General features: G+C 43.7%; 1 protein-coding gene across 2 annotated transcripts in view; it reads right to left on the bottom strand.

Annotated features, from left to right (window-relative positions):
- HOMER1 (homer scaffold protein 1) overlaps positions 1–19,117 on the bottom strand; it is a 137,024-nt gene extending 117,907 nt beyond the window's left edge. For both annotated transcript variants that reach the window (XM_053297500.1, XM_053297501.1), the window contains exon 1: positions 17,382–19,117. In XM_053297500.1, the coding sequence (XP_053153475.1) occupies positions 17,382–17,386 (5 nt within the window). In that variant the 5' untranslated portion in view covers positions 17,387–19,117. The remainder of the gene's footprint in view (positions 1–17,381) is intronic.
- Between the last annotated feature and the right edge of the window lie 1,351 nt (positions 19,118–20,468).

The raw sequence follows: 20,468 nt of genomic DNA, 5'->3' as shown, positions 1-20,468 counted from the left end.
ACTAATCTGGATTGGGGTCCCCATGCATGCTGTCGTCCTGGAAAAAAGCTCACATCAGAATCAATAGAAGCTTTTCTTCCCAGAACAAACAGCACACGTGCTATTTGCCCTGGGGAGAAAACTGGACTATGGTCCCCAAGCATGCCACCTATAGGGGAGGAAAGCAACCATACCAGGGACTATGACATGATTCAAAGGTCAAATCTAGTTTGGCCCCAGGGTTCTTGAGTGCCTGGCTCACATTATTAGACCAGTGCCAATGGAGGATGCTTTTCTAGTATGCAAGTATGCAACACCAAGCAACTTATCAACCAGAAATGTACAAGAGGGAGACATGCAAGGTCTATTGGTTATGTCCTTTGTCAGCATTTCCGATATCACCTATATGCTGCAGTAGGCCAGACACCCCATCTGCAGTGGTTTTACATTATGGGTTTTAAAAAACAACAACCACCTCTTCAGATTTGATAGCTGCAACTGAATACAGAAGATTCTACAATGAGAGATAACTTGCCTTGATGTTTAAAGGAAGGGGTGGGTTCCTTGTGAGAACCAAAAATAAGATTTGATTCGGGGTCAGTTTGCATGAAAAAATGCCAAATTGAGAGAGAAATTCTGTGTAGTCTGCTACATAGTGATGCTATTATGTGACTGCTTGGCTGCATTTTAGAGTTTGCAACACCATGTACATTATCATAAGAAAAATATTAAGTGGTGGCATGTACCTGTTGGCTAAGTTACAAAGTGGGGTAAGGCCAAAAATAGAGATGACAGGGAACTTCAAGCTCAGGCTCAGAAGAACTACTGCAGGGCTTGAAGAATCCATCCCAATGAATGGCAAACCTTTCAGACCTCCAAAGTTCTTCTCTGAACTGAAGTTTGGAAAAGCTTGCTGGCATCTCCTCACTAGTTCTCTTCCTGCCAAAAAAATTAAATAAATGCACATGCTGCCCCCACCCCCCAGCACTTTACTTACCCATTTGGCAGCAGAAGCAATGGTGGCGATGATAGCATGGTGACAAGTAGAAAAGGGTTTTTTCTCTCCCCCCACCCCCATCTCCATGGTGCATTGTAGAGTAACTAGTGGCAGCATAATTAGTAGCAACAAGGGGCCTCTATTTTCAATGGCCCTTGGAATCTCCAGCTCCCAAGGCCATTACAGCTTTCCCTCCTTGATATACTGTGAGCCACCACATCAGGGCAATGAAGGGGAAGAGGGAGAGAAAATGCACTTGCTTGCTCTGCAGCTGCACCACACGGGCACATTAGGAAAATGCAAGGGAGGAGGAAAACCCCTCCTCATCCACAGGTGGTGCTCCCCCCAGCAGATGGTTAAGTAAATGGCTCATGGAGGGATGTTGTGGGGTGGACAGAGAAGCAAGCATTCTTCAAAAATGATACTCTTTTTTTTAGAAATCTGATCATTTCTAAGCTAATCTGAGGAAAGAAAAGAAGAGCTTGCCCAGCTCCTGCACATCACAATTGCTTGACCATGGGCTGAATTCAGAAAAACAAACTCTAATTCACATCTTCAGATATATCTATTTAGCTATGTTAATTGGTTACATTTATCTAGCTCTGTGAATGTGCTTGCAGAGAACTATTCACATACTGCATCACTATGAAGGTGACCTGTCAATTTGGCCATCTTGCAAATGGAGTAAAGCCTTATACCTTGCTTCCCAGGCCCAACTGACCTTCAACCATTCTAAGGCTGTATCTGCATCTTCCAAGCTTGCCATTCCAATGTAGAAGAATGCAGAAAGATTTCAAGAAGGGATCCGGGGGGGATCTGGGAAATTACAGGCCGGTCAGCTTAACTTCAGTGCCAAGTAAATTGGTGGAAAGCATACTTAAAGGACAAAATTGTTAAGCATACAAAAGAACAGGCCTTGTTGAAGAAGAACCTGCATGGCTTCTGCAAGGGAAAGTCTTGCCTCACTAACCTTCTGGAGTTGTTCGAGAGGCATGTGGATAAAGGTGATCCAGTTGACATAGTATGCTTGGACTTCCAAAAAGCTTTTGATAAAGTTTGCCACCAGAGGCTCTTGAGTAAACTTTGCAGTCATGGAATAAGGGGACAGGTTCATGTGTGGATCGGTAACTGGTTGAAGGACAGGAAACAGAGTAGGAATAAATGGACAGTTTTCACAATGGAGTGAGGTAGGAAGTGGGGTTCTCCCCCCCCCCAGGGATCGGTACTGGGACCAGTGCTCTTTAACTTGTTCATAAATGATCTAAAAGTTGGGGTGACCAGTGAACTGGCCATATTTGCAGATGACACTAAACTATTTAGAGTAGTGGAATCCACAACAGATTGTGAGGAACTCCAAAAAGATCTCTCCAAATTGGAGGACTGGGCGACAAAATAGCAAATCCGGTTCAATTTAAGCAAGTGTAAAATGATGTACATTGGGGCAAAAACACACAACTTCACATATACGCTGATAGGATCTGAGCTGTCAGTGACTGACCAGGAGAGAGATCTTGGGGTCGTGGTGGACAGCTAATTGAAACTGTCATCTCAGTGTGACACTTCCCATCTGTGAGAAAGGCTAATTCCATACTAGGAATCATTACAAATGGGACTGAAAATAAGACTGCTAATATTATAATACCCTTACACAAATCTATGGTACGGCCACAATTGAAGTACTGTGTACAGCTTTGGTCGCCATATTTTAAGGAGGATATTGTAGAACTGGAAAAGGTGCAGAAGAGGGCAACCAAAATGATTAGGGGCCTGGAGCACCTTGCTTATGAGGCTAGGCTACAGCATCTGGGGCTCTTTACCTTGGAAAAGAGGTGACTAAGAGGAGACATGATCAAAGTGTGTAAAGTTATGCATGTAGTGGAGAGGGTGGACAGAGAAATTTTTCTCCCTCTCTCACAACACTAGAACCAGGAGTCACCCCATGATATTGAAGGGCAAGAAATTTAAGACTAACAAGAGGAAGTACTTCTTCACAGAGCGCAGAATTAGTCTATGGAATTATTTGAGTGCTGGACTAGGACCGGGGAGACCCAAGTTCAAATCCCCATTCAGCCATATTAGCAGCTGGGTGACTCTGGGCCAGTCACTTCTCTCTCAGCCTAACCTACTTCACAGGGTTGTTGTGAGGAGAAACCTAAGTATGTAGTACACTGCTCTGGGCTCCTTGGAGGAAGAGCGGGATATAAAATGCAAAAAAATAATAAAATAAAATAAAATGTGGTGATGGCCACCAGCTTGGATGGCTTTAAAAGTGGCTTCGACAGATTCATGGTGGACAGGTCTATCAATGGCTACCAATCTGGTGGCTGTGGGCCATCTCCAGCCTCAGAAGCAAGATGGCTCCGAATCCCAGTTGCAGGGGAGCAACTGCAGGAGAGAGGGCATGCCTTCATCTCTTGCCTGTGGGCTCCCCAGAGACATTTGGTGGGCCACGGGTGAAACAGGATGCTGGACTAGATGGGCCTTATCCATCAGGGCTGTTCTTATATGTTCTTAAGATACTTTATCTGTAATCAAAATTAGGAGAGGCATGGGATGACCTGGCAATGAGATGGCTTCATCACAAGCCCCAGTGCTCAGACCACCCACCCACCACCAGCTTATCAGGTGGTGACTCAGTGTAAGGTCTTCTCTAACACTACCGAGACTTTTATTCCTGTTGGAATAAGAGCTTCAACATCCCTGGCAGCCTTTAGGAAAAAGCTCGAGATGCACCTGTTTGACCAGATTTTATTTATTTACTTTTAGCTTTAAAGTGTTTGGATGTTTTAATTTTCTGTTTTTAAATGTTGTATTTTTGAATTTCAAATTTTGTAAACTGCCTTGAGTCATTTTTAGGTTGCAGAGAAATGTGTCAAATAATGAAGTTCCAGGCAGTCATCTGCCAACTAGGTCATGGAGCTGGATCAGAACAGACTAGATGCAAAACCAGGCTACTCTGTGCCTATAGGAAGCACTCATATATTGCTGCTAATACAGGGGCTGGCGACCTTGGCTCTCGAGCTGTTCCTGAACTACAACTTGAAGAATCCTCAGCCACAATAAGTTGTAGTTGGGGATGATGGGAGTTGTAGTTGAGCAAGTCTTAGAGCCAAGTTTCTCTACCCCTGCTGTAATAGTTCTCTAAGAATAAGAGAGGAGAGCTAGTCTTGTGCTAGCAAGCACAACTTGTCCCCTTAGCTAAGCAGGGTCTGCCCTGGTTGCATATGAATGGGAGATTAGAGGTGTGAGCACTGGAAGATCTTCCCCTCAGGGGATGAAGCCGCTTTGGGAAAAGCAGAAGGTTTCAAGTTCCCTCCCTGGCTTCTCCAAGATAGGGCTGAGAGAGAGATTCCTACCTGCAACCTTGGAGAAGCCACTGCCAGTCTGTGTAGGCAATACTGAGCTAGATAGACCAATGGTCTGACTCAGTATATGGCTGCATCCTATGTCCCTATGACATTGCTAGAAGTTATACCATATCCATTAGGCAAAAGGTACCTTCTTCCATTCACTTTCTACTAACTTCTATGAAGCCTGTGTGTGGCCTCACAGCACATAATACAGAATAGCAGATCCACTGAACATCCACTCTAAACAATTTCATAGGAGCAATGCTAATGACATTTCCAGTCTCTTACCAGCGAGTCAGAACTGCATCAACGTACTTCTCCTACGCACCTCTGCAACATTAAGTGAAAGACAACCCAGCAAGAGGGGAGGGTTGATAAAAAATAGATTTTAAAAGATGTATTTTAAAATTTAAAGTAGTTTTTATTTAAAAAACACAATTTAAAAACCCTAGATCAAAGGTATCATTAATATTAATCATAACTTCTAATTATATGATATGGACATGTTGACAGCAGTATATGGGGATGAGAGAAAACAGACCTGATCGGTCCTAAGATGCAGGTGGTATACATGCAGTGCACACACTTTCAAGCCTTTGCCTTCTCCCTTCGTGATTTAAATAGTTTTGATTTAAAATCAAATCCACCCTACAAGAGGGTCCCTATGACAACACAAGATCAGGTCTTACTTGGCTCCACTGGCATGACCCAACTCTAACCTTACATTGGTAGCTAGCAGTGATGGCTGCTGCCACCTGGACCTGGGGTGGGGTGGAAAATGCTAGCTGTGCAAGCCACACAGCAAGTGTTACACATGAGTAAGCCCATTGTTTCCAATGGGCCTGCTCACAGGTTAACAGCTGTTGAGTGATCTGGGTCACTCAAATCTAGTAGCAGAAGCTGCCACCCCCAGTCCTCTCCCACCACCAAAAAGAAATAGAAAATAGCCCGTGGCTGGTAAAAGATAACTCATAATGTCCAGCCAGCCCAGAAGGAGACTAATAGGGGAGAGGCAGCCAATTCACTGCAAGGGAGGGAACTTCCTGCTTCCTCCTCTTGGCTGCTCAAACTTTCTCCCCGCACTGCTACTGGGGTGGGAGGGGGAACACAGCCTGCTGATCAGCCTTCACCTCATTGCTTGGAGCGTTAGACATCACCGCCTCCCCAGATTAACCGCCTCCCAAGAGAGAAACTCTTGCCCTTTTATGTCTAATCCAAGGAGGCAGTGATGCCCAACGAGCAATGAGGTGAAGGCCTCTTTCCTCTCCTATTAGTTGCCTTCTGGGCTGGCTGGACACTGAGGTTTTTTGTTTTGCTTTGTTTTTAAATTAACTACTCACAGGGTGTTGTTTTTGGTGGGGGAATACAGCCCCTCCTGTCCTTACTAAGTGGCTGCCACTTGAGTTGTACAGCTGAGCTATCACTCTTCCCAAGAACTGTCAGGGAGGAAGAGGGGAGGGAGGGCTGCAGGGTAAGTGGTTGTGCTTCCCCACTGACTGCAACGTCAAACTAGTTTTTAGTAGTATACTAACAGGTGGTTGGGGTACTGATAACATGCAAAGCTATGCAGCTCAGCTTCACCTTACCTGCCTAGCTGAAGAGGCCAATTTACATGCAATAGCACAAGCTTCCAACTACACTACAATACCCAAAATGGGATCACAGAACTGGGCTGCCTATTCTCATGAAGAAGTACTGAACTAAGTAATAAAGCCAATTTTATTTCTGGCATTGGTCCTAGTGCATGTCAAGTGATACAAGCAGGAGTAGGTTTGCCCTGGGACCTCCCGCCCCTAAGTTCTATGAAAAAGGAGTACACGTGAAATAGACAAGTAAACACATTTCAAATGCAAGCTGGTTTACTGTAATGTAGTACTAATGATATTAAACCATCGACTCCTTCTGCCCAAGAACAGGATTTTTTAAAATCCAAGCAGGATGCTGCTTCTGTCATCATGATTATCTAAGTAAAGTATCACAAGGTGTTTGCTCATTTATTGCTGGTTTGTGTGCCTAAATGCAACTTCTGATTATGAAAAAAATCAGCTGCAAGACTAAATCACACAACAGGCTTCTGTCAACACTCATGAATTTCAAGATCTCATTATGTGGTCATGATTTCCTTTTTGCAGTGAATACATTGTTAGTAGCTCAAATTCTCACATGCAAAATCCCAGTAAGATATTGAAGCGAACCAGTGAGAAGAGTGTCAGGAATGGCCAGGAACCAATGCATGATTATGGTTTTCTAACATACATTTCACTTTCATTTATTTATGAATTTAATACCACCAGCAAAATATGCAACCCACTTCCAGCATTAGGAGAACTCACAGTCACGACCTGCCACAATTCCTGCTACAGTATGTCTGATATTGTGAACAATACTGAACAGATATTTCACTTTGGAAACTTTCACTTTGTGCCCCGAGGGGAAGGCAAGAAAGGATGCACCCAGACCTGGGAGCTCGTCCTCAGCTCCTGAAAAGACCAACATCCTGAGACGTTGTATTAATCTTCTAATTTGCTTCAATATTGTAAACCGCTTTGGGTGCCTTTGTCAAGGCAGAAAGGCGGTAAAATAATATTCCAACACTTAAATCCACAACACTGGCTTCCTATTCTCCTCTCCGACCAATCCTGTCCTAATGCCCGGTCGATTATCTTTGCTAGCTCTACCCTCAAACACAGGGTTTGTTTGTTACATAAAAAACATGTTATGTTTGTTACATAAAGAATGAACACTGGGGGAGCATGTGCTTTCGGTGATAAAGGACGTGTTTTTGTGAACCTCCTAGAGCCTTTGGAGTCAGGCGGTATATAAAATAAAGCATGAAAACATGAGCCCTGTACTAATATTCATTATGGATTTGTTATAATGGGCCAAGGACTGGCAAATCACAATAGGCAATGAGATCCAACAACTGGTTCCAGGAGATTCCGTCTTGTGCCTCTCATCAGGATAATTCATTGAGCCTTTCCCCAAGATAATCTGGGCTACCTTGGGCCAGTTTCCTCTTTTGGGTAGAAGCAATGAAGTCACTGGTAGTGAGTGGTGCCACTACAGACTCTTGTTATGACAACGTACAGGACAGTTAAGGCATTTGCAATTAGAGGTTCAGGCACATGAAGGTGCCATTTGCAACTGGTTAAGAACTTATAGAGCACAGCTGGGTAATAGACGTATTAGATAATCTATGTGTATATACTGACAAAACAAAAAGAAAACCATTTGACAAAAGATACCAAGAGAAGCAAATTTGAGATGTCAAACCTTGCTCCTAAAGAGCAATTAACATTTCCTTTCTAAAAAGAACTCTCATCCTTTATGTGCATATTTCAGGGCTTAATTGTAACTTTCAGGTCCAGGTTTATAACTAAGTATTTCAGGATTCTATAAAAAGAAGTGTAAAGTTGTTGTGCAGCAATTTGCCAATTTTCAGACACCCTTCTGTCTCAGCATGACAGTAAGTAGTTGCCTCCCCACCCCCTTTTTTTGCAACTCCATCTGTGATCCAAAGCACATGTCACGATAATACTTCCAAGTGACTTACATACAAGTAAATTAACAATCTGGAATTACATTAATAAACCCTAGTTTAGACTGTCATTATCATCACACCAATTAATTCAGTGTGGGGAAGTAACAACATTGCTGCAAGTATATACAGGCAAACCGTGTTCTTGGCTGCACAACATCTTTATCACCACATTATATCAAAGTCCACACCAGATGGGATGGTGACACTTCCTTGTCATGTAGAAAGAGGAGATGGGGGCCAATCTCAAGAGATTATAATAATATTATTTTAAAGTACCAGCCTTTTCCTCCCAAGCTTTTCATCCAGCTGAGGTCACTTCTGGCCCCAGAGCTTAATTGATGAGAAAACCACTTGAAGAGATACTGTAGGAAGGTACACTGAGGGTATTTCAAAGGTTTAGCATCTCTCATCCAAATACCCCTTTTGATCTTCCAATGAGATCCTCAAACCCCTCTGGAAGAGGATACATGTAGTTGCCCCAAACACATGAAATTGCTACCATCACATCTTATTTGACTCTTTTGATAACAGGTTTAGAACTCTGATTAATCTACTCTGTACAAAACATGAAATATTAGCCAGCTGCTATCAGGTGTACTTAAGTCAAGTTTAGAGTACTAACTCAATGACTGATGGGAATCCAGCCAGGTGTCACAAGAAACTCTGCCAAAAATAACTTTACAACAACTTGTTGTTGGGTCCATCTGCATTAAAACCTTTTACACACACTTTTCTTAGTTCAAGACGTATTCTCTATAACACGTGTCAGCCAGTGATTAAGTATGGTCATTACAACTCTTTTGGCTAAGTAGTAAATCCTATTTCTACTGCCTGCTCCAACAAAGTATTATGTATTATGAATGAACATGGTGATTTCTGATTACTAAAAGTGTAAAACGTTTTTTAATGTCAGTACAAGCATTAGGGTTGGCATGGTGTTTACCAAGAGTTTGTGATCTGGGTAAAAAAACACCTTAGCTGAGATCCAGAGCACATGTAGTGCTTTGTTTGTGAATCAGGGCTTTTCAACTTCCAACAGCAGCTCTCTGCTCTTACAAAATGCATCCCCCCACATTGGGGAGGTCCTCTGCAGTAGCAGCCCTCAAGATATGAAGGGCTGCTGCCAGGAAGATGCCATCCCTACAAGCACTACACAGAAATACCTTCTTATCTCTGCACTGTTTCTTCTCCACCTGAAAAATTAGTCTCAGTTTAAGACCATTAACTATTTTAAAACTATTCTGTCAATACATACAACATCGCTGTGGATTATAGCCAGTTTACTTTTAGTCACATATTCAGCTTGTAACTGTATGAACATGATGCTTTAATACGTTAAGCACATAGTTGTGTACAGAAAGTAAGACCGACAAGTTTATGTACTAGGCACATAAATATATACAGGCAGGCAGGCAATGCTAAATTGTTTTAAACTAAATATTTTACTGAAAGGGTTTATGTCTAAACAAAAGTCAAACTAAGTAACACAATAAGCCCTCTCTGTGGTCACCTTCCAAACTATATTTGCAAACCCTTAGCAGTAATCATGGGCAATTCTGTTCTCACTTGCCACAACTTTTTGCAAAATCTTTCTCACATGGCCCATCTTCCCACTCGTGTTTTTCTTTGCTTCATCTACGAAGGAAAGATTTTTTTAAATGGATATTTAAGATGTCAATAAAGTGTGGTTGTCTTTGGTAGAATACAGGAGGGGTTTACCATTGCCATCTCCAGTGCAGTGTGAGATGATGCCTTTCAGTATCTCCCTAGATCGCTGCTGTCTGATATAGGTGTTTCCCATACTCTGGGAAACATACCAGTGGGGATTTGAACCAGCAACCTCTGGTTTTCTAGTCATTTCCCCGCTACGCCATTAGGACGTCAATACCCAAGCACAAAAATGCATCCATATTCTACTAGATATGAAGAGAGCACACCAGGTCTCACACTAAAATAAACAGCACCCCCACCCCCAACCCAAGTTGTAGGGTGACTGCAGGACTGCAAAGCCTCATAGTGTAACTGACCCTACTCGTTTCCAGGCTTTCCTAGCAATTAAACTGAAAAATTAAACATTTTAATAAGGTCCAGTAATTGATGGAAGTTCATTTTTCCTCTCTGGCTCTGCAGACAATACACTTCAACAGCATGACAGCAAGCTCAGCACCCACTTCAAGAAGGTTCTCCGGGCAACTGTCCAGCTCACCCACCTCTAAAGTCAGTCTGGTACACATGGTGCTTGCACAGCTCCATGTGCACAGCCTGAGTATACTGCGCTTGGACAGATCCCAATCCCTTTCAGTTTGAGTGTACCGGCCATTTTCTAGTTATTGCCCATATGTCTTTTAAAGGAAAAGTAGCAATGGTTCATACCTGTCTGACATTCCTTCTATACACGTGTATTTGGTTTCCGATATATTGTATCACCAACCAAGTAAATCCACCACCCAAAATCATCTATCAGCCACATTCTTTCAAGATGCCCATCAATTGAGTTATATAGACTTCCACCTTTACTTATACTTTTCACTGAATATAAAAGTTTGACATGATTCGGTTCCGTTGCTAGAGCTGCAATCCAGCCTGCTTGTCTAAGAGATCAAGAACTGTCCAGAATGCAGTTTGCTTAGAAACTCAACAGATATCTGAATTTGGAATTGTCTCATCTTTGTTTGCTTAGTAATTTGCTAAACATTGCACTAACCTGCATAATGATTTTTTTTTTGTTGGAGATACCCATATACATAAAAACTAGCACTCTGGTCAGCAGCTAGATTTATTGGACAGCCACTCTGATAGGTTAGGAGGCAAAATTCCATCTCCCAAAATGGTCTTTGCTACCAAAGATGACCCTCTTCCATACCCTTCTTGTCCCTCCGAGGCTGGAAATTTAGAGGGCCACATGGTACCATCAGGGTTGTCAAACTGCCTCAAGGACTGCCAGTTGCTTAAACCAGGCATATACGTTCAATAACTTTTTTTGCTCAATATAAATAAACCACTTCAATGGAAAATGTTTACAAGATTTCCATTTCTCTTTAGCATACTGATTTTGCCCTTTTCCCAGTAAATAAGGAAAACCTCAGTGAAATCTGGTAGTTTCTAGCATCATTTCTAAACTTAAGCTTTTGTCCAGACTACCAACCCTGAGAAGAATTAAACCAGAAAATCTCTGTGCCTGGAAACAAGGCTCTACAAGTATTTAACCAATCTAAGCAACATACAACATGTTTTAACCTTGATCGATGAAGGCATGTAGTTGGCAGAGGGTTTTTTTTGGGGGGGGGGGTACTTGACAAACGTTCTGGTCCAAGTACAATAGAGGCGTTTGAAGGAAACAAACAGCTTTGTATACTGTCTCACATGCTGTGGCCATTATTGGAGGTACAATGTCAACAGGGCCTATACTATACAACATATTTAGATTTTTAAAAGTCTCTATATTATATAATTTCAGAAAGATAGCTGCAAGTTTCAGATATTAATGCATGAATCCAAGCAGAAAACAATTAGCTAATTTGCCTGCCTCCAGATTAATTGTAAACACACATTCCAATCCATGTATGGAAAAGCACTCACATTTCCTCCTCTTCCTACAAATAGATGATTAAAAGGAAGGAACTACCAGGGTCCACCATAGGGTAAGATTAGGATGGGGTGTACTTTATAAGAACAGGCATGCACTTTACAGACATCACAACTTAAACTCCATTTCCAAGCATAATCAGGGCAATTGGTTCTGGAGAAATTTTGCACCTTCTCAGTAGGCTATTCCATCATCATATACAATGAGGCAAACTGTGCACAGAAACCTGTTTCTATGTGTAGACTGACCCTAATCAATCAAGTAGATAGGGTCACCTTTAAACATCATCATATCATCTTTAAGCGAAGTACAAAAGACATGTTGCACACAATTAATAAAGTGACCAGTCTTTTCCCTCTCTTAACATTGCTCAACCCATGAGTTGATGGGTTTACTACCAGCTCATCCTCAAAAACATATTCTAGAAAAAGCCTCTATCTGTGGATCTTTCACTAACTTCCTTGACCTAATGAGTCAGTTTAGCAGAATTACCATTGTTCAGGTAAGCAGAGCTTTGGTAACCAGTCTTCTGATAAAGACCAGTAATTAAATAGGCTCTTGTGCTCCTTTATTTTGACAGATAAAATGACTGTATCAGCTCTTAACTAGGATGCATTTTAGGATTCCCAAGATGGATCTTAAATATCCACACTGAAACACCCACAACCCCAGATGCAATAAGGCCCCTGTATTTCAGATCTATGTAGTAACTGGAGGTACAATTTTGATAAAGATCTTAATGGGCAATACTAGCAGATTCCCAGTTGGCTCTCTGGAATCTTAAGTGTATCAAGAACTGATGAGTTTGCTCTCAACCAAACTGTCTCCAAACATTTGTTACAGTTACCTGTACTGGAAAACAAAACTTCTAAGGCCCATGAAGTCTTAGACAGTTGTTGGGTCAGACCACAGATTTCGAGAAATCAGTGGTCTGACCCAACAACTATTTCAAATTAGCAGCACTCCCAATGAATGTTTTTACTGGGAAAGGATAGCTGTATTTTCCCCCAGTGGGACCAAATTCCCCCTATCCGAGTGCCACTTGCCAATTAACTTAGCAGCAGCACCCTATAGCTGCTTTGCAATCAAGAAAAAAAACCCCACCATCCTGTATTTTTGCCTACAACAGATGAATGACTAAATCTGCTTCCTTCCACATGTATAAAGTTGACATGCATACAACAGATTTACAGACAAAGACACTCACACTGGGGGGTTTGGGGGTTTTTTTAAACACACACATTCAAGGGGTTCTTGCCACAAAAACCTGCCTAAGATAGCAAAGGATCTCCCTAGAGTCACTCACATGACAGAGACTGCCATATCATCATGATGAAGATGGGTAGGGGTGTTTTTTTTGGAGGAGTTGCCAACAGAAGGCAGAAAGAAGGGAGGAATAGATGAGAGAATGATAATGGTATCTAAGAGAATCAGCGTCTCTCTTTTACATGGATTGGCAGCTTGGCCTTGAGAAGGGTTGTGGTGTGTGGATTAGGTAGGATAAAGGCAATGCAGTGGAGACCCTGAAGGAACGGAAAAGGGACCTAGGCCTAATGCTGATAGTTCTGCTTTACAGAATTGAGGTGAGAACTTTTACTGGAAATGATTTTTATACAACAAATCAAGAAATAGTGTTCCTCAGTTGTCACAGTTCTTTATGTACACCTTCTATCAAGTTCTCTGGGGTCATCAAATACATCTGTTGGTTAAGCCAAGAGTTTGAGAACTTCAACATACAGAATGAAGGCAGCTGTTTTTAGAAAGGTTGCTACTAATTCTCTGAATTACCAACTACATCAACCCTTCAAGAAGTTGGTAGCTTAACTGAAAAGATGCTTCAGAAGCTTCAGAACTGGATGACATCCATACGAGTTCAACTATAATACATGATGGTGTTCAAACACAATCCTCCAACAGTCGTAACTGAGTATACACTGTACAGCAACGTGCACCTTCCAACTAGGATAGGTACTGTCAGAAGTGCACCTGGGAAATTTTGGAGCCTGGACCTAAAGGCTTTTGGAGGTTCTTCTGCAGCAAGTTAAGCATCATTTTTTAACATGTAGGTTCTTGAGGGCACAAACCACACCACCCAAACAGCTTAAAGAGGATTTGGGGGTCTCCCAGGGTGTTTGCCAGCTCTGAACTTCAGCCCCAAAGTCCAACACCTCTGGGTATTGTCTTTTACATTAACTATGCACTGCCGATACTACAAGTTAGGTTTAAATATGGGAGACTACAATCATGCTTAAGAAACAAGAGGGGAAAGGTAGACAGTTAATGCTGAAGCTTTTAAAAGACCACTGCGTATTGGATGTTCTCTCCAATACCACTTGTTCTTATCTTATAACTAGCTAGCACACATTATAATTGATGAAAAAGCCACCTGGGAGGTTCAATGTATTTATTTCAGTGATGCGCAGAATTCCAGGGGCCAAAATTTAGAGTGGCTAGCCACCATCATGTCAAGAGCTGTAGCCCCCCTGTTCTCATAGACTGCAACCACCCATCTCAATGGGAGAAAGGAATAAGGTCACTCAGACATAGAAGTTAAAGCCCATCACTCCCAATCAGTGTTCCCTCTAAGGCGTATGAATGTGCGTGCACTCACAAGGTTTTTGATGTCTGCTCAGTCAATTTTAGATCCCAGTCAGGTTGAATGAGGAAGGCCCCACTCTGAATGCACGTGCACACGCACTGCCTTGATACTGCCACCCAGAACCAAACGTATTCCACACAGAGATGAAAAAAAAAAAAGAGACAGAGAACACACAGCTCCCAATGTTGGCAATTCTTGTATCAAGGACAAGCCAAAGCTTGCACCCATCAATAATGTCCCTGTGGCAGTCTTTTAGTTCTTTCTGTAGACACAGATGGCAGCCATTCCCTTCTATGATAGTATACATATTAGCAAATGTTATTTCCTCTATAATACTCAAATTTGAACATATTTTGTATGTGTAGAACTTATGATGCTGATGTACTTGCATAAATATAAAATATTTACATGCAAGATACATATAGAATATTTAGATTTGGGTACAGAAAGTCTCGGTTTGAGAGCTTTCTGTTGAGCGCATCAGATGTTCAAGCAACATAATGAAGACTTGGGCTTCAGAGTTGCGTTTCCTCTGAGTGAACTGTGTTCCCATATAACTCCATGCACAAGGTTCTAACATAATGAAAAATACCTACCACTTGAGTTGCACTGCTGCATTTTTTTCCACATTACTCAGTGTTTGTTTTCTTTCCACGTTTGATAATACATGACTGACAGTTCAACAATAGTGTTCATATAGTCAAATAATCAGGTAATCTCCACTGGTTGTTACAAACTGAAATTAAAACAGCATGCTGTTTTAATCACTACACTTGGCATGAGATCTTCAAAGCAAGAGTTATGCCAAGAATGCCAACTCTTCTTGTAACTTTACTTGTATTTCCAGTTGACTATACCAATGTTTACATATACGACATGTACAATCTTAGTCAATAAGATAGAGTTGCACACATGTACTCTCAGTAAGACTAAAAAGATTCCCAGCTGGGCCTACCAACTCATAGTTGTAGATTTAGAACCCATTCTGACATATTCTGTCACATTTCAGTTATTTCCCTGAAAAGTTAGAGATTAAGTACTTTGAAAATATAAGCAAAAGAAACAATTCAGATTTTCTTCAGACCTATACTCCAATCCTAGGCACATATGTATACTTTGTAAATATCCTACTAGTTTCAGTGAAATCTATTTCCAAGAATTATGCTCAGGGCATAAATATAGATTCTATGCCAACACATGTAACTGAATCCCAACAAGACTTTTGTTCTTCCAAGAAATAAAATATGCTTTGGAGAAATGAAGGAGAAGGCTTCTTTCTTCCCTTCCCACTTTTCTCTCTCTCATATATTTATAACTGGGGAGAGGAGTAGCTGTGGGGCAATTTCGAGCAGAACAGTGATGACCAGAATCAGAGATCAGTACTCCTCTTGGCCAAGTCCCTCCACCCAAAGTGGCTTTTCCTGAGATGAGAAGGACCATGTTCATTCAGGTGCATGTTTTGCCCTTAAAACCAAAGTTATTCAAACTCATTACATACTGAGATTTATCTAGTTTAACAAACAAGTTTACTAAATAAAGATAAATACAAAGCATTCTGCTGACACCACTTGGGCCCAGGCCCAAGTAGATCAAAGGTAAAGGGAATGAGCTAGGCCACAATTTGAGAGGAAAAGCCTATCAAGTCTACAGGCAAGAATGATTATCCCAATGAGCACACAGCCTCCGTCTTTAAAATGATTGGCGATGTATAATTGGCACTTCACTACTTAGCCCAATCAAGGCACACTAACGCTCAAAGTGTTAAACAGAGTCCCATGATTCATGTGTGCATGGGCATGTTAGCCCAATGCAATCCATATCCAAACGGAAGAAGGTGGGTGAAGCAACACTAGTTCCTTCCCGTTTTTCAGCTCATGATCACCCTCCCCAAACTGTCTTTTCATCCATGAGGCTAGGTATACCATTTCCATATTTCCCCACATATCTTTTCTTTGCAAGGCCTGCTTCCTGCTGTAGAAACCAGTGAGCTAAGAGCATTCACTGAAAATTCACATCATATTGGGAACTGTTTACATGTAGGTGACTGCTTTAAGTGGGTTTATCAGCTTAAGCAGGCACAGCCAGGCATGCAAGTTCATCAGGTATACCTGACTATTCACAACAGGGACTAGAAACTAGGTGGTCCTGGCCCAAATCCATCCCCTACCACAAGTATTGCCTTGTTTCCCCAGCTGCCAGCCTAAAAAAAAGAGTTGCAACAGTGATAATTTGTGGCAATGAAACTCGTAGTATGGCCCTTTATAGGATGGGATTTCAGATGCTGGTCCACCACCCTTTACTCACTCCTCAAAGTGGTCCTAAAAGACCCTAACTGATTATCAAGGCCCTACAGACAATTGTACAAGAACCCCCAAGAAGCCAAGGTGGTAGTATTTGTTGCCTTTTAACATGGCATGTGTTCTGCTATGAGACCTAGTCACACATCTATTTATAATCTTGATACACGAATAGAACCGTTTCAATTACTGTGTGTTTTGCAAGTCAACCCAAGAACACACTTTTTAAAGTCCAGAATGCACAACTTGTGAATGTTAAGAGGATAGAAAGTAGAAGAGATTCATTTTTAAAATGCATGTACATTCCAGCCAATGTTAATGCTGTAGTCCAGTTACATGTGCAGGAAATGCAAAATAGTAATACATAAATAAATAAATAAATAAATAAACAAATAAATAAAGTGCCACTTCTGAAAAGTATCTTAGTTGAACTGGTTGCTACTAATAAACCAGAAGGTGGTAAGAACAACTTTGGAACTGCTGTATACCAAACCCACAAACTGATTACGGAGCCATTTTCCTCATTCTTGAAAGCAACCAGTAGGGCTATAAAGAAACAGCAATTTAAAAATATTTTGTCTACAGATGGTGTCCTCCGAGTGTGTATGTGCTGGCAGAAAAGAGAAGCTATACCCTTTTGGACTCCAGCACCTATTGAAAGCGGAATCCCTATCAAAAAGGTGTGTCAAGACCTTCCTGACAAAACCAGAGCAACAAATGCTTTCTGCCTTACAGCTGGAACACTTAATATGATTTAATACATTAGCCATATTAAATTTGAATAGGCCATTGAGTAATTTCTCAGTACTGCTGACCAAGCAAGGTATCCACTAGGCTATTAAGGAAGGTATTCTGACATTAAGACTGAGATTCCGGCACATTAACCTATTACAGTAGAATGCCTTCCTTGCCGCTATTAAGTGAAGGGCTTGGTCTGCCTCAAGACAAAAAAAATAATAATCCTGCACTTCGTGGCAACGGAGCATGCTTGCCACCCTTTTACAACTCCGTGATTCAGTATGAAATCCTTACCCCATGATGACCAAATGGAGACGTGCAGGGTGAGTTGTTGAGCAGGCCAATAGCTCCGCGGCTTTCCCCTCGCTCTTCGACAACGCCGCAAGTGCACCCCGGCCGCTTTAGCAACGCTGGACACTCCTTTCCCGTCTGGGTTCCTGCCTCTCCCCTCGTAGCTCCCAGGTGTTTCCACGAAAGCCAGGTGGCCCTACGCTCCTTCTCAGCAGGATTTTTTAAACACGAGAGTCTACAGGCATGTGGGAGCGTAGCCAGGAAAAAGACACACACACACACACACACACCCCACAACCCTGATCAGGAGGAGTCTGCCTAGGGAGTCAGCCTGAAGAGCATCTCCCCCATAGCCTCCTCCCGGAGGCAGTCTTCCCCGCACGCGCTGCACCAGGTCCAGGGCAGCTCCAGCTCCCTGCCAGGGGGCGGCGGCGGACAAGGAGGAGGTAGAAGCAGTAGCAGCACCAAGCCAGCCCTCCTTCTGCAGGGAGAAGGGGAGGCACTCGCCTGCCTCTTCTAGCAGGGGGCCGGATTAGAAACCCCGCAGCAGCAGCCACAGCCGCCGCCGCCGCGCATATGCTTTCGACAGTCACTCGAAACGCCCTGGAGCAGCCAAGAGCCCTCAAGCTCGGTCCGTCCGCCTCAGGTGCAGAGCGGGATGGGGCTTGCGGTGTGCGCAGCGCTCCGCGCCGCCCTTCCCTCTAACACCCCCGCCGGCGGCAGCAGCAGCAGGATGCGGGGTGTCGCTTCATTTTCCCAAGCAGCAGGCAGGGGAAGCCGCTTCGCCGGCGCTGACATCGGGCTGCGGTAGAACGACGGCTGAGGCTGGGCACCGGCCGCGCATCCCCTGCGAGGACGAGATGGAGACGGGGCGCGGGGGTGGAGATGGCCGAGAAGGGAGGCAGCGTAGGCAAGGCAGGGCGCTGCTCCTTCTCCTGGCGGGGCTGGGCAAGTGCCCCCCCCCCCCGCTTCAGTCACCCCTGTTTCTGCAGCGGGCGAGCATCTTCCTCCGGCTCAAGGCTGGCAGATCAATCATTCACAGTAGCAGCAGCAGCAGCAAGAGGGGAGGAGGAGGAGGAGTGGCGGCGTCTATAGCAGCAGCAAGAGAGCCCCTCTCTCGCTCCTCTGCAGCAGCAGCGGGGCCAAGCACGGTCTGCAGCGACAGGAACAGGAGGTGGTGGTCGTTGTCGTGGCGGTCGCCTCTAGCACCTCAGACACCGTCCACCTGCAGACGCGGGGCTTACCAATGCCAGGCTTGGGTCCATACTCGGCTGCTGCTCACCCGAAAGCCTCCCCGCGCCGCCCGCTCATCTTTCTTTCTTTCCTCCCTCCTTCCTTCCTTCCCTCCCTCCCTCCGCCTCACACCTCCAGCCTCCCTCCGCCTCCTGCTCCTCCCGCGCACACGCCTCCGCCCCACTCCCTCCCTCCTCCTGCCGGTTTCCCGCGCAGGGCACTCAGCAGGGCTCTAGTGCGTGGTGGCTCTTCTCCTCCGTAATCGGGGCCTCGGAGGACAGGAGGAGCCGAGGGGGCGCTTTGCTCCACTCCTTCCGACCAGCGCCACCCAAAAAACACAGGGAGGAAAAGCGTGCTGGCGGGTGTGAAGGGAGGCAGGCGCGAAGGCTGCAGCGTCTGGACGTCCCTTGCTGGGCACGCTCTCTGCCTCCCGCTTTGCTCAGGCCCGACTTTCTCTGCAGGCTGCACAATCCCCCACGCGCCAGCACCTGCTTATTCTGGCTCCATCCGCCACTTGGGGCCATTTAAATAGGCCACGTCACCACGTTCCCCTACGCACTGGCGTCACACTCTGCTCCCGGCGCTGGCGTCACCGGGGTGCGGGGGATGATGTCAGAATGCTCCACGCCGCCGGAAGCGCTTCTATAATAGGGAATGGAATAAGGGGCGCTGGAGCGACAACAGAGGGGAGGCAGGGCTTTGGTGCTTGTCCCTGGGTACTGCTTGTAACCGCCCCCGTAGTTTTCTTCAGAAAGCATATACAGTATATGTGTGCGCGCGCGCCAAAAAGCAGGGATTCTTGGCTCTTCATTGTGTTACCCTAAAGTTTCAAAAAGGAAAACGCACCATGAAAATAGCAAGTATGTCCTGGAGCAAATCAGATCCGGACTCTGATGTTAGTAATCAGCGTTACAATAATGAACAGCAAACCAGACAGCTCATTGATAGTCCTACGCTCACAACTGCTGCTACAGCCACTTACGGCAGGTGGTGAACTCTAGTCCTCGAATCGTAGAGGCGAAATACTTGTCACATCACATGACTGGCTGATTTTATGGTTGTATGTCCCTTTGGAGACAGTTTTAGTAGAAAAGCAACTCATAAATACGTACCAAATTTAGTAAATTTAGTTTAAAAAATAAAAATATTCAGTCTTGGGTAAGGCAACATTGAAACACTTTTGGAAGAATCCCTAGAATCTTAGTTGGTTTGGGAGAACGGACTGAGGCGGTGGGGGTAACGAAATGGGGCTGAAGGGGGCGACAGGGAGGACTAGGGGCGCAGATTCTCTGCATCAGGCCAGCTAGTTATTAATATTTTATAATTCACTTAACCTTTTTATAAATAGAGAATAACATTTGCCTTCAAACTATTAGACATGTGACTTTATGTTTAGATTTACTTTATTTTAATCTGTTCACTTTCTTTGAATAATTTGTGCTCAATAAAAAGTTCAAAAATATTGTTGTGTGGTGCTTTGTTGTGTAGGGGAGGGGGACTATAGATGTGATGAGATAAGAGGAGATAAGAACCAAAGAATTAAGTCTTGAAACTGACCAAAGGCACAGCACTAACTGGTCACATGCATAATAGAAATCCCACTGACTGGCAGCAAATCTGAAACCTAATTTCCCAAATGGGTCAAATATGATTACTGCCCTGTAGTGTATTTCTTGTTGTATATTTGATACTGTTACTGATGCATCCAAAGAACTGTGAGCAGGTTGAAAATAGCCAATAGCACTGTCTGAGGAGGACTGGTGCAAGGGTTCATACAATGCTATAATCGGTAGGTTCCATTGCAGTTCATGCTTTGATTTGTGTCCAGGGTTGCACAAACTCTTGTGAAAGCAGAAC

This window comes from Hemicordylus capensis, chromosome 2 (assembly GCF_027244095.1).
Source record: "Hemicordylus capensis ecotype Gifberg chromosome 2, rHemCap1.1.pri, whole genome shotgun sequence".
Taxonomy (NCBI): domain Eukaryota; kingdom Metazoa; phylum Chordata; class Lepidosauria; order Squamata; family Cordylidae; genus Hemicordylus; species Hemicordylus capensis.
The sequence above is the reverse complement of the archived record's forward strand: the minus strand, read 5'-3'. Positions and strand labels throughout refer to the sequence as shown.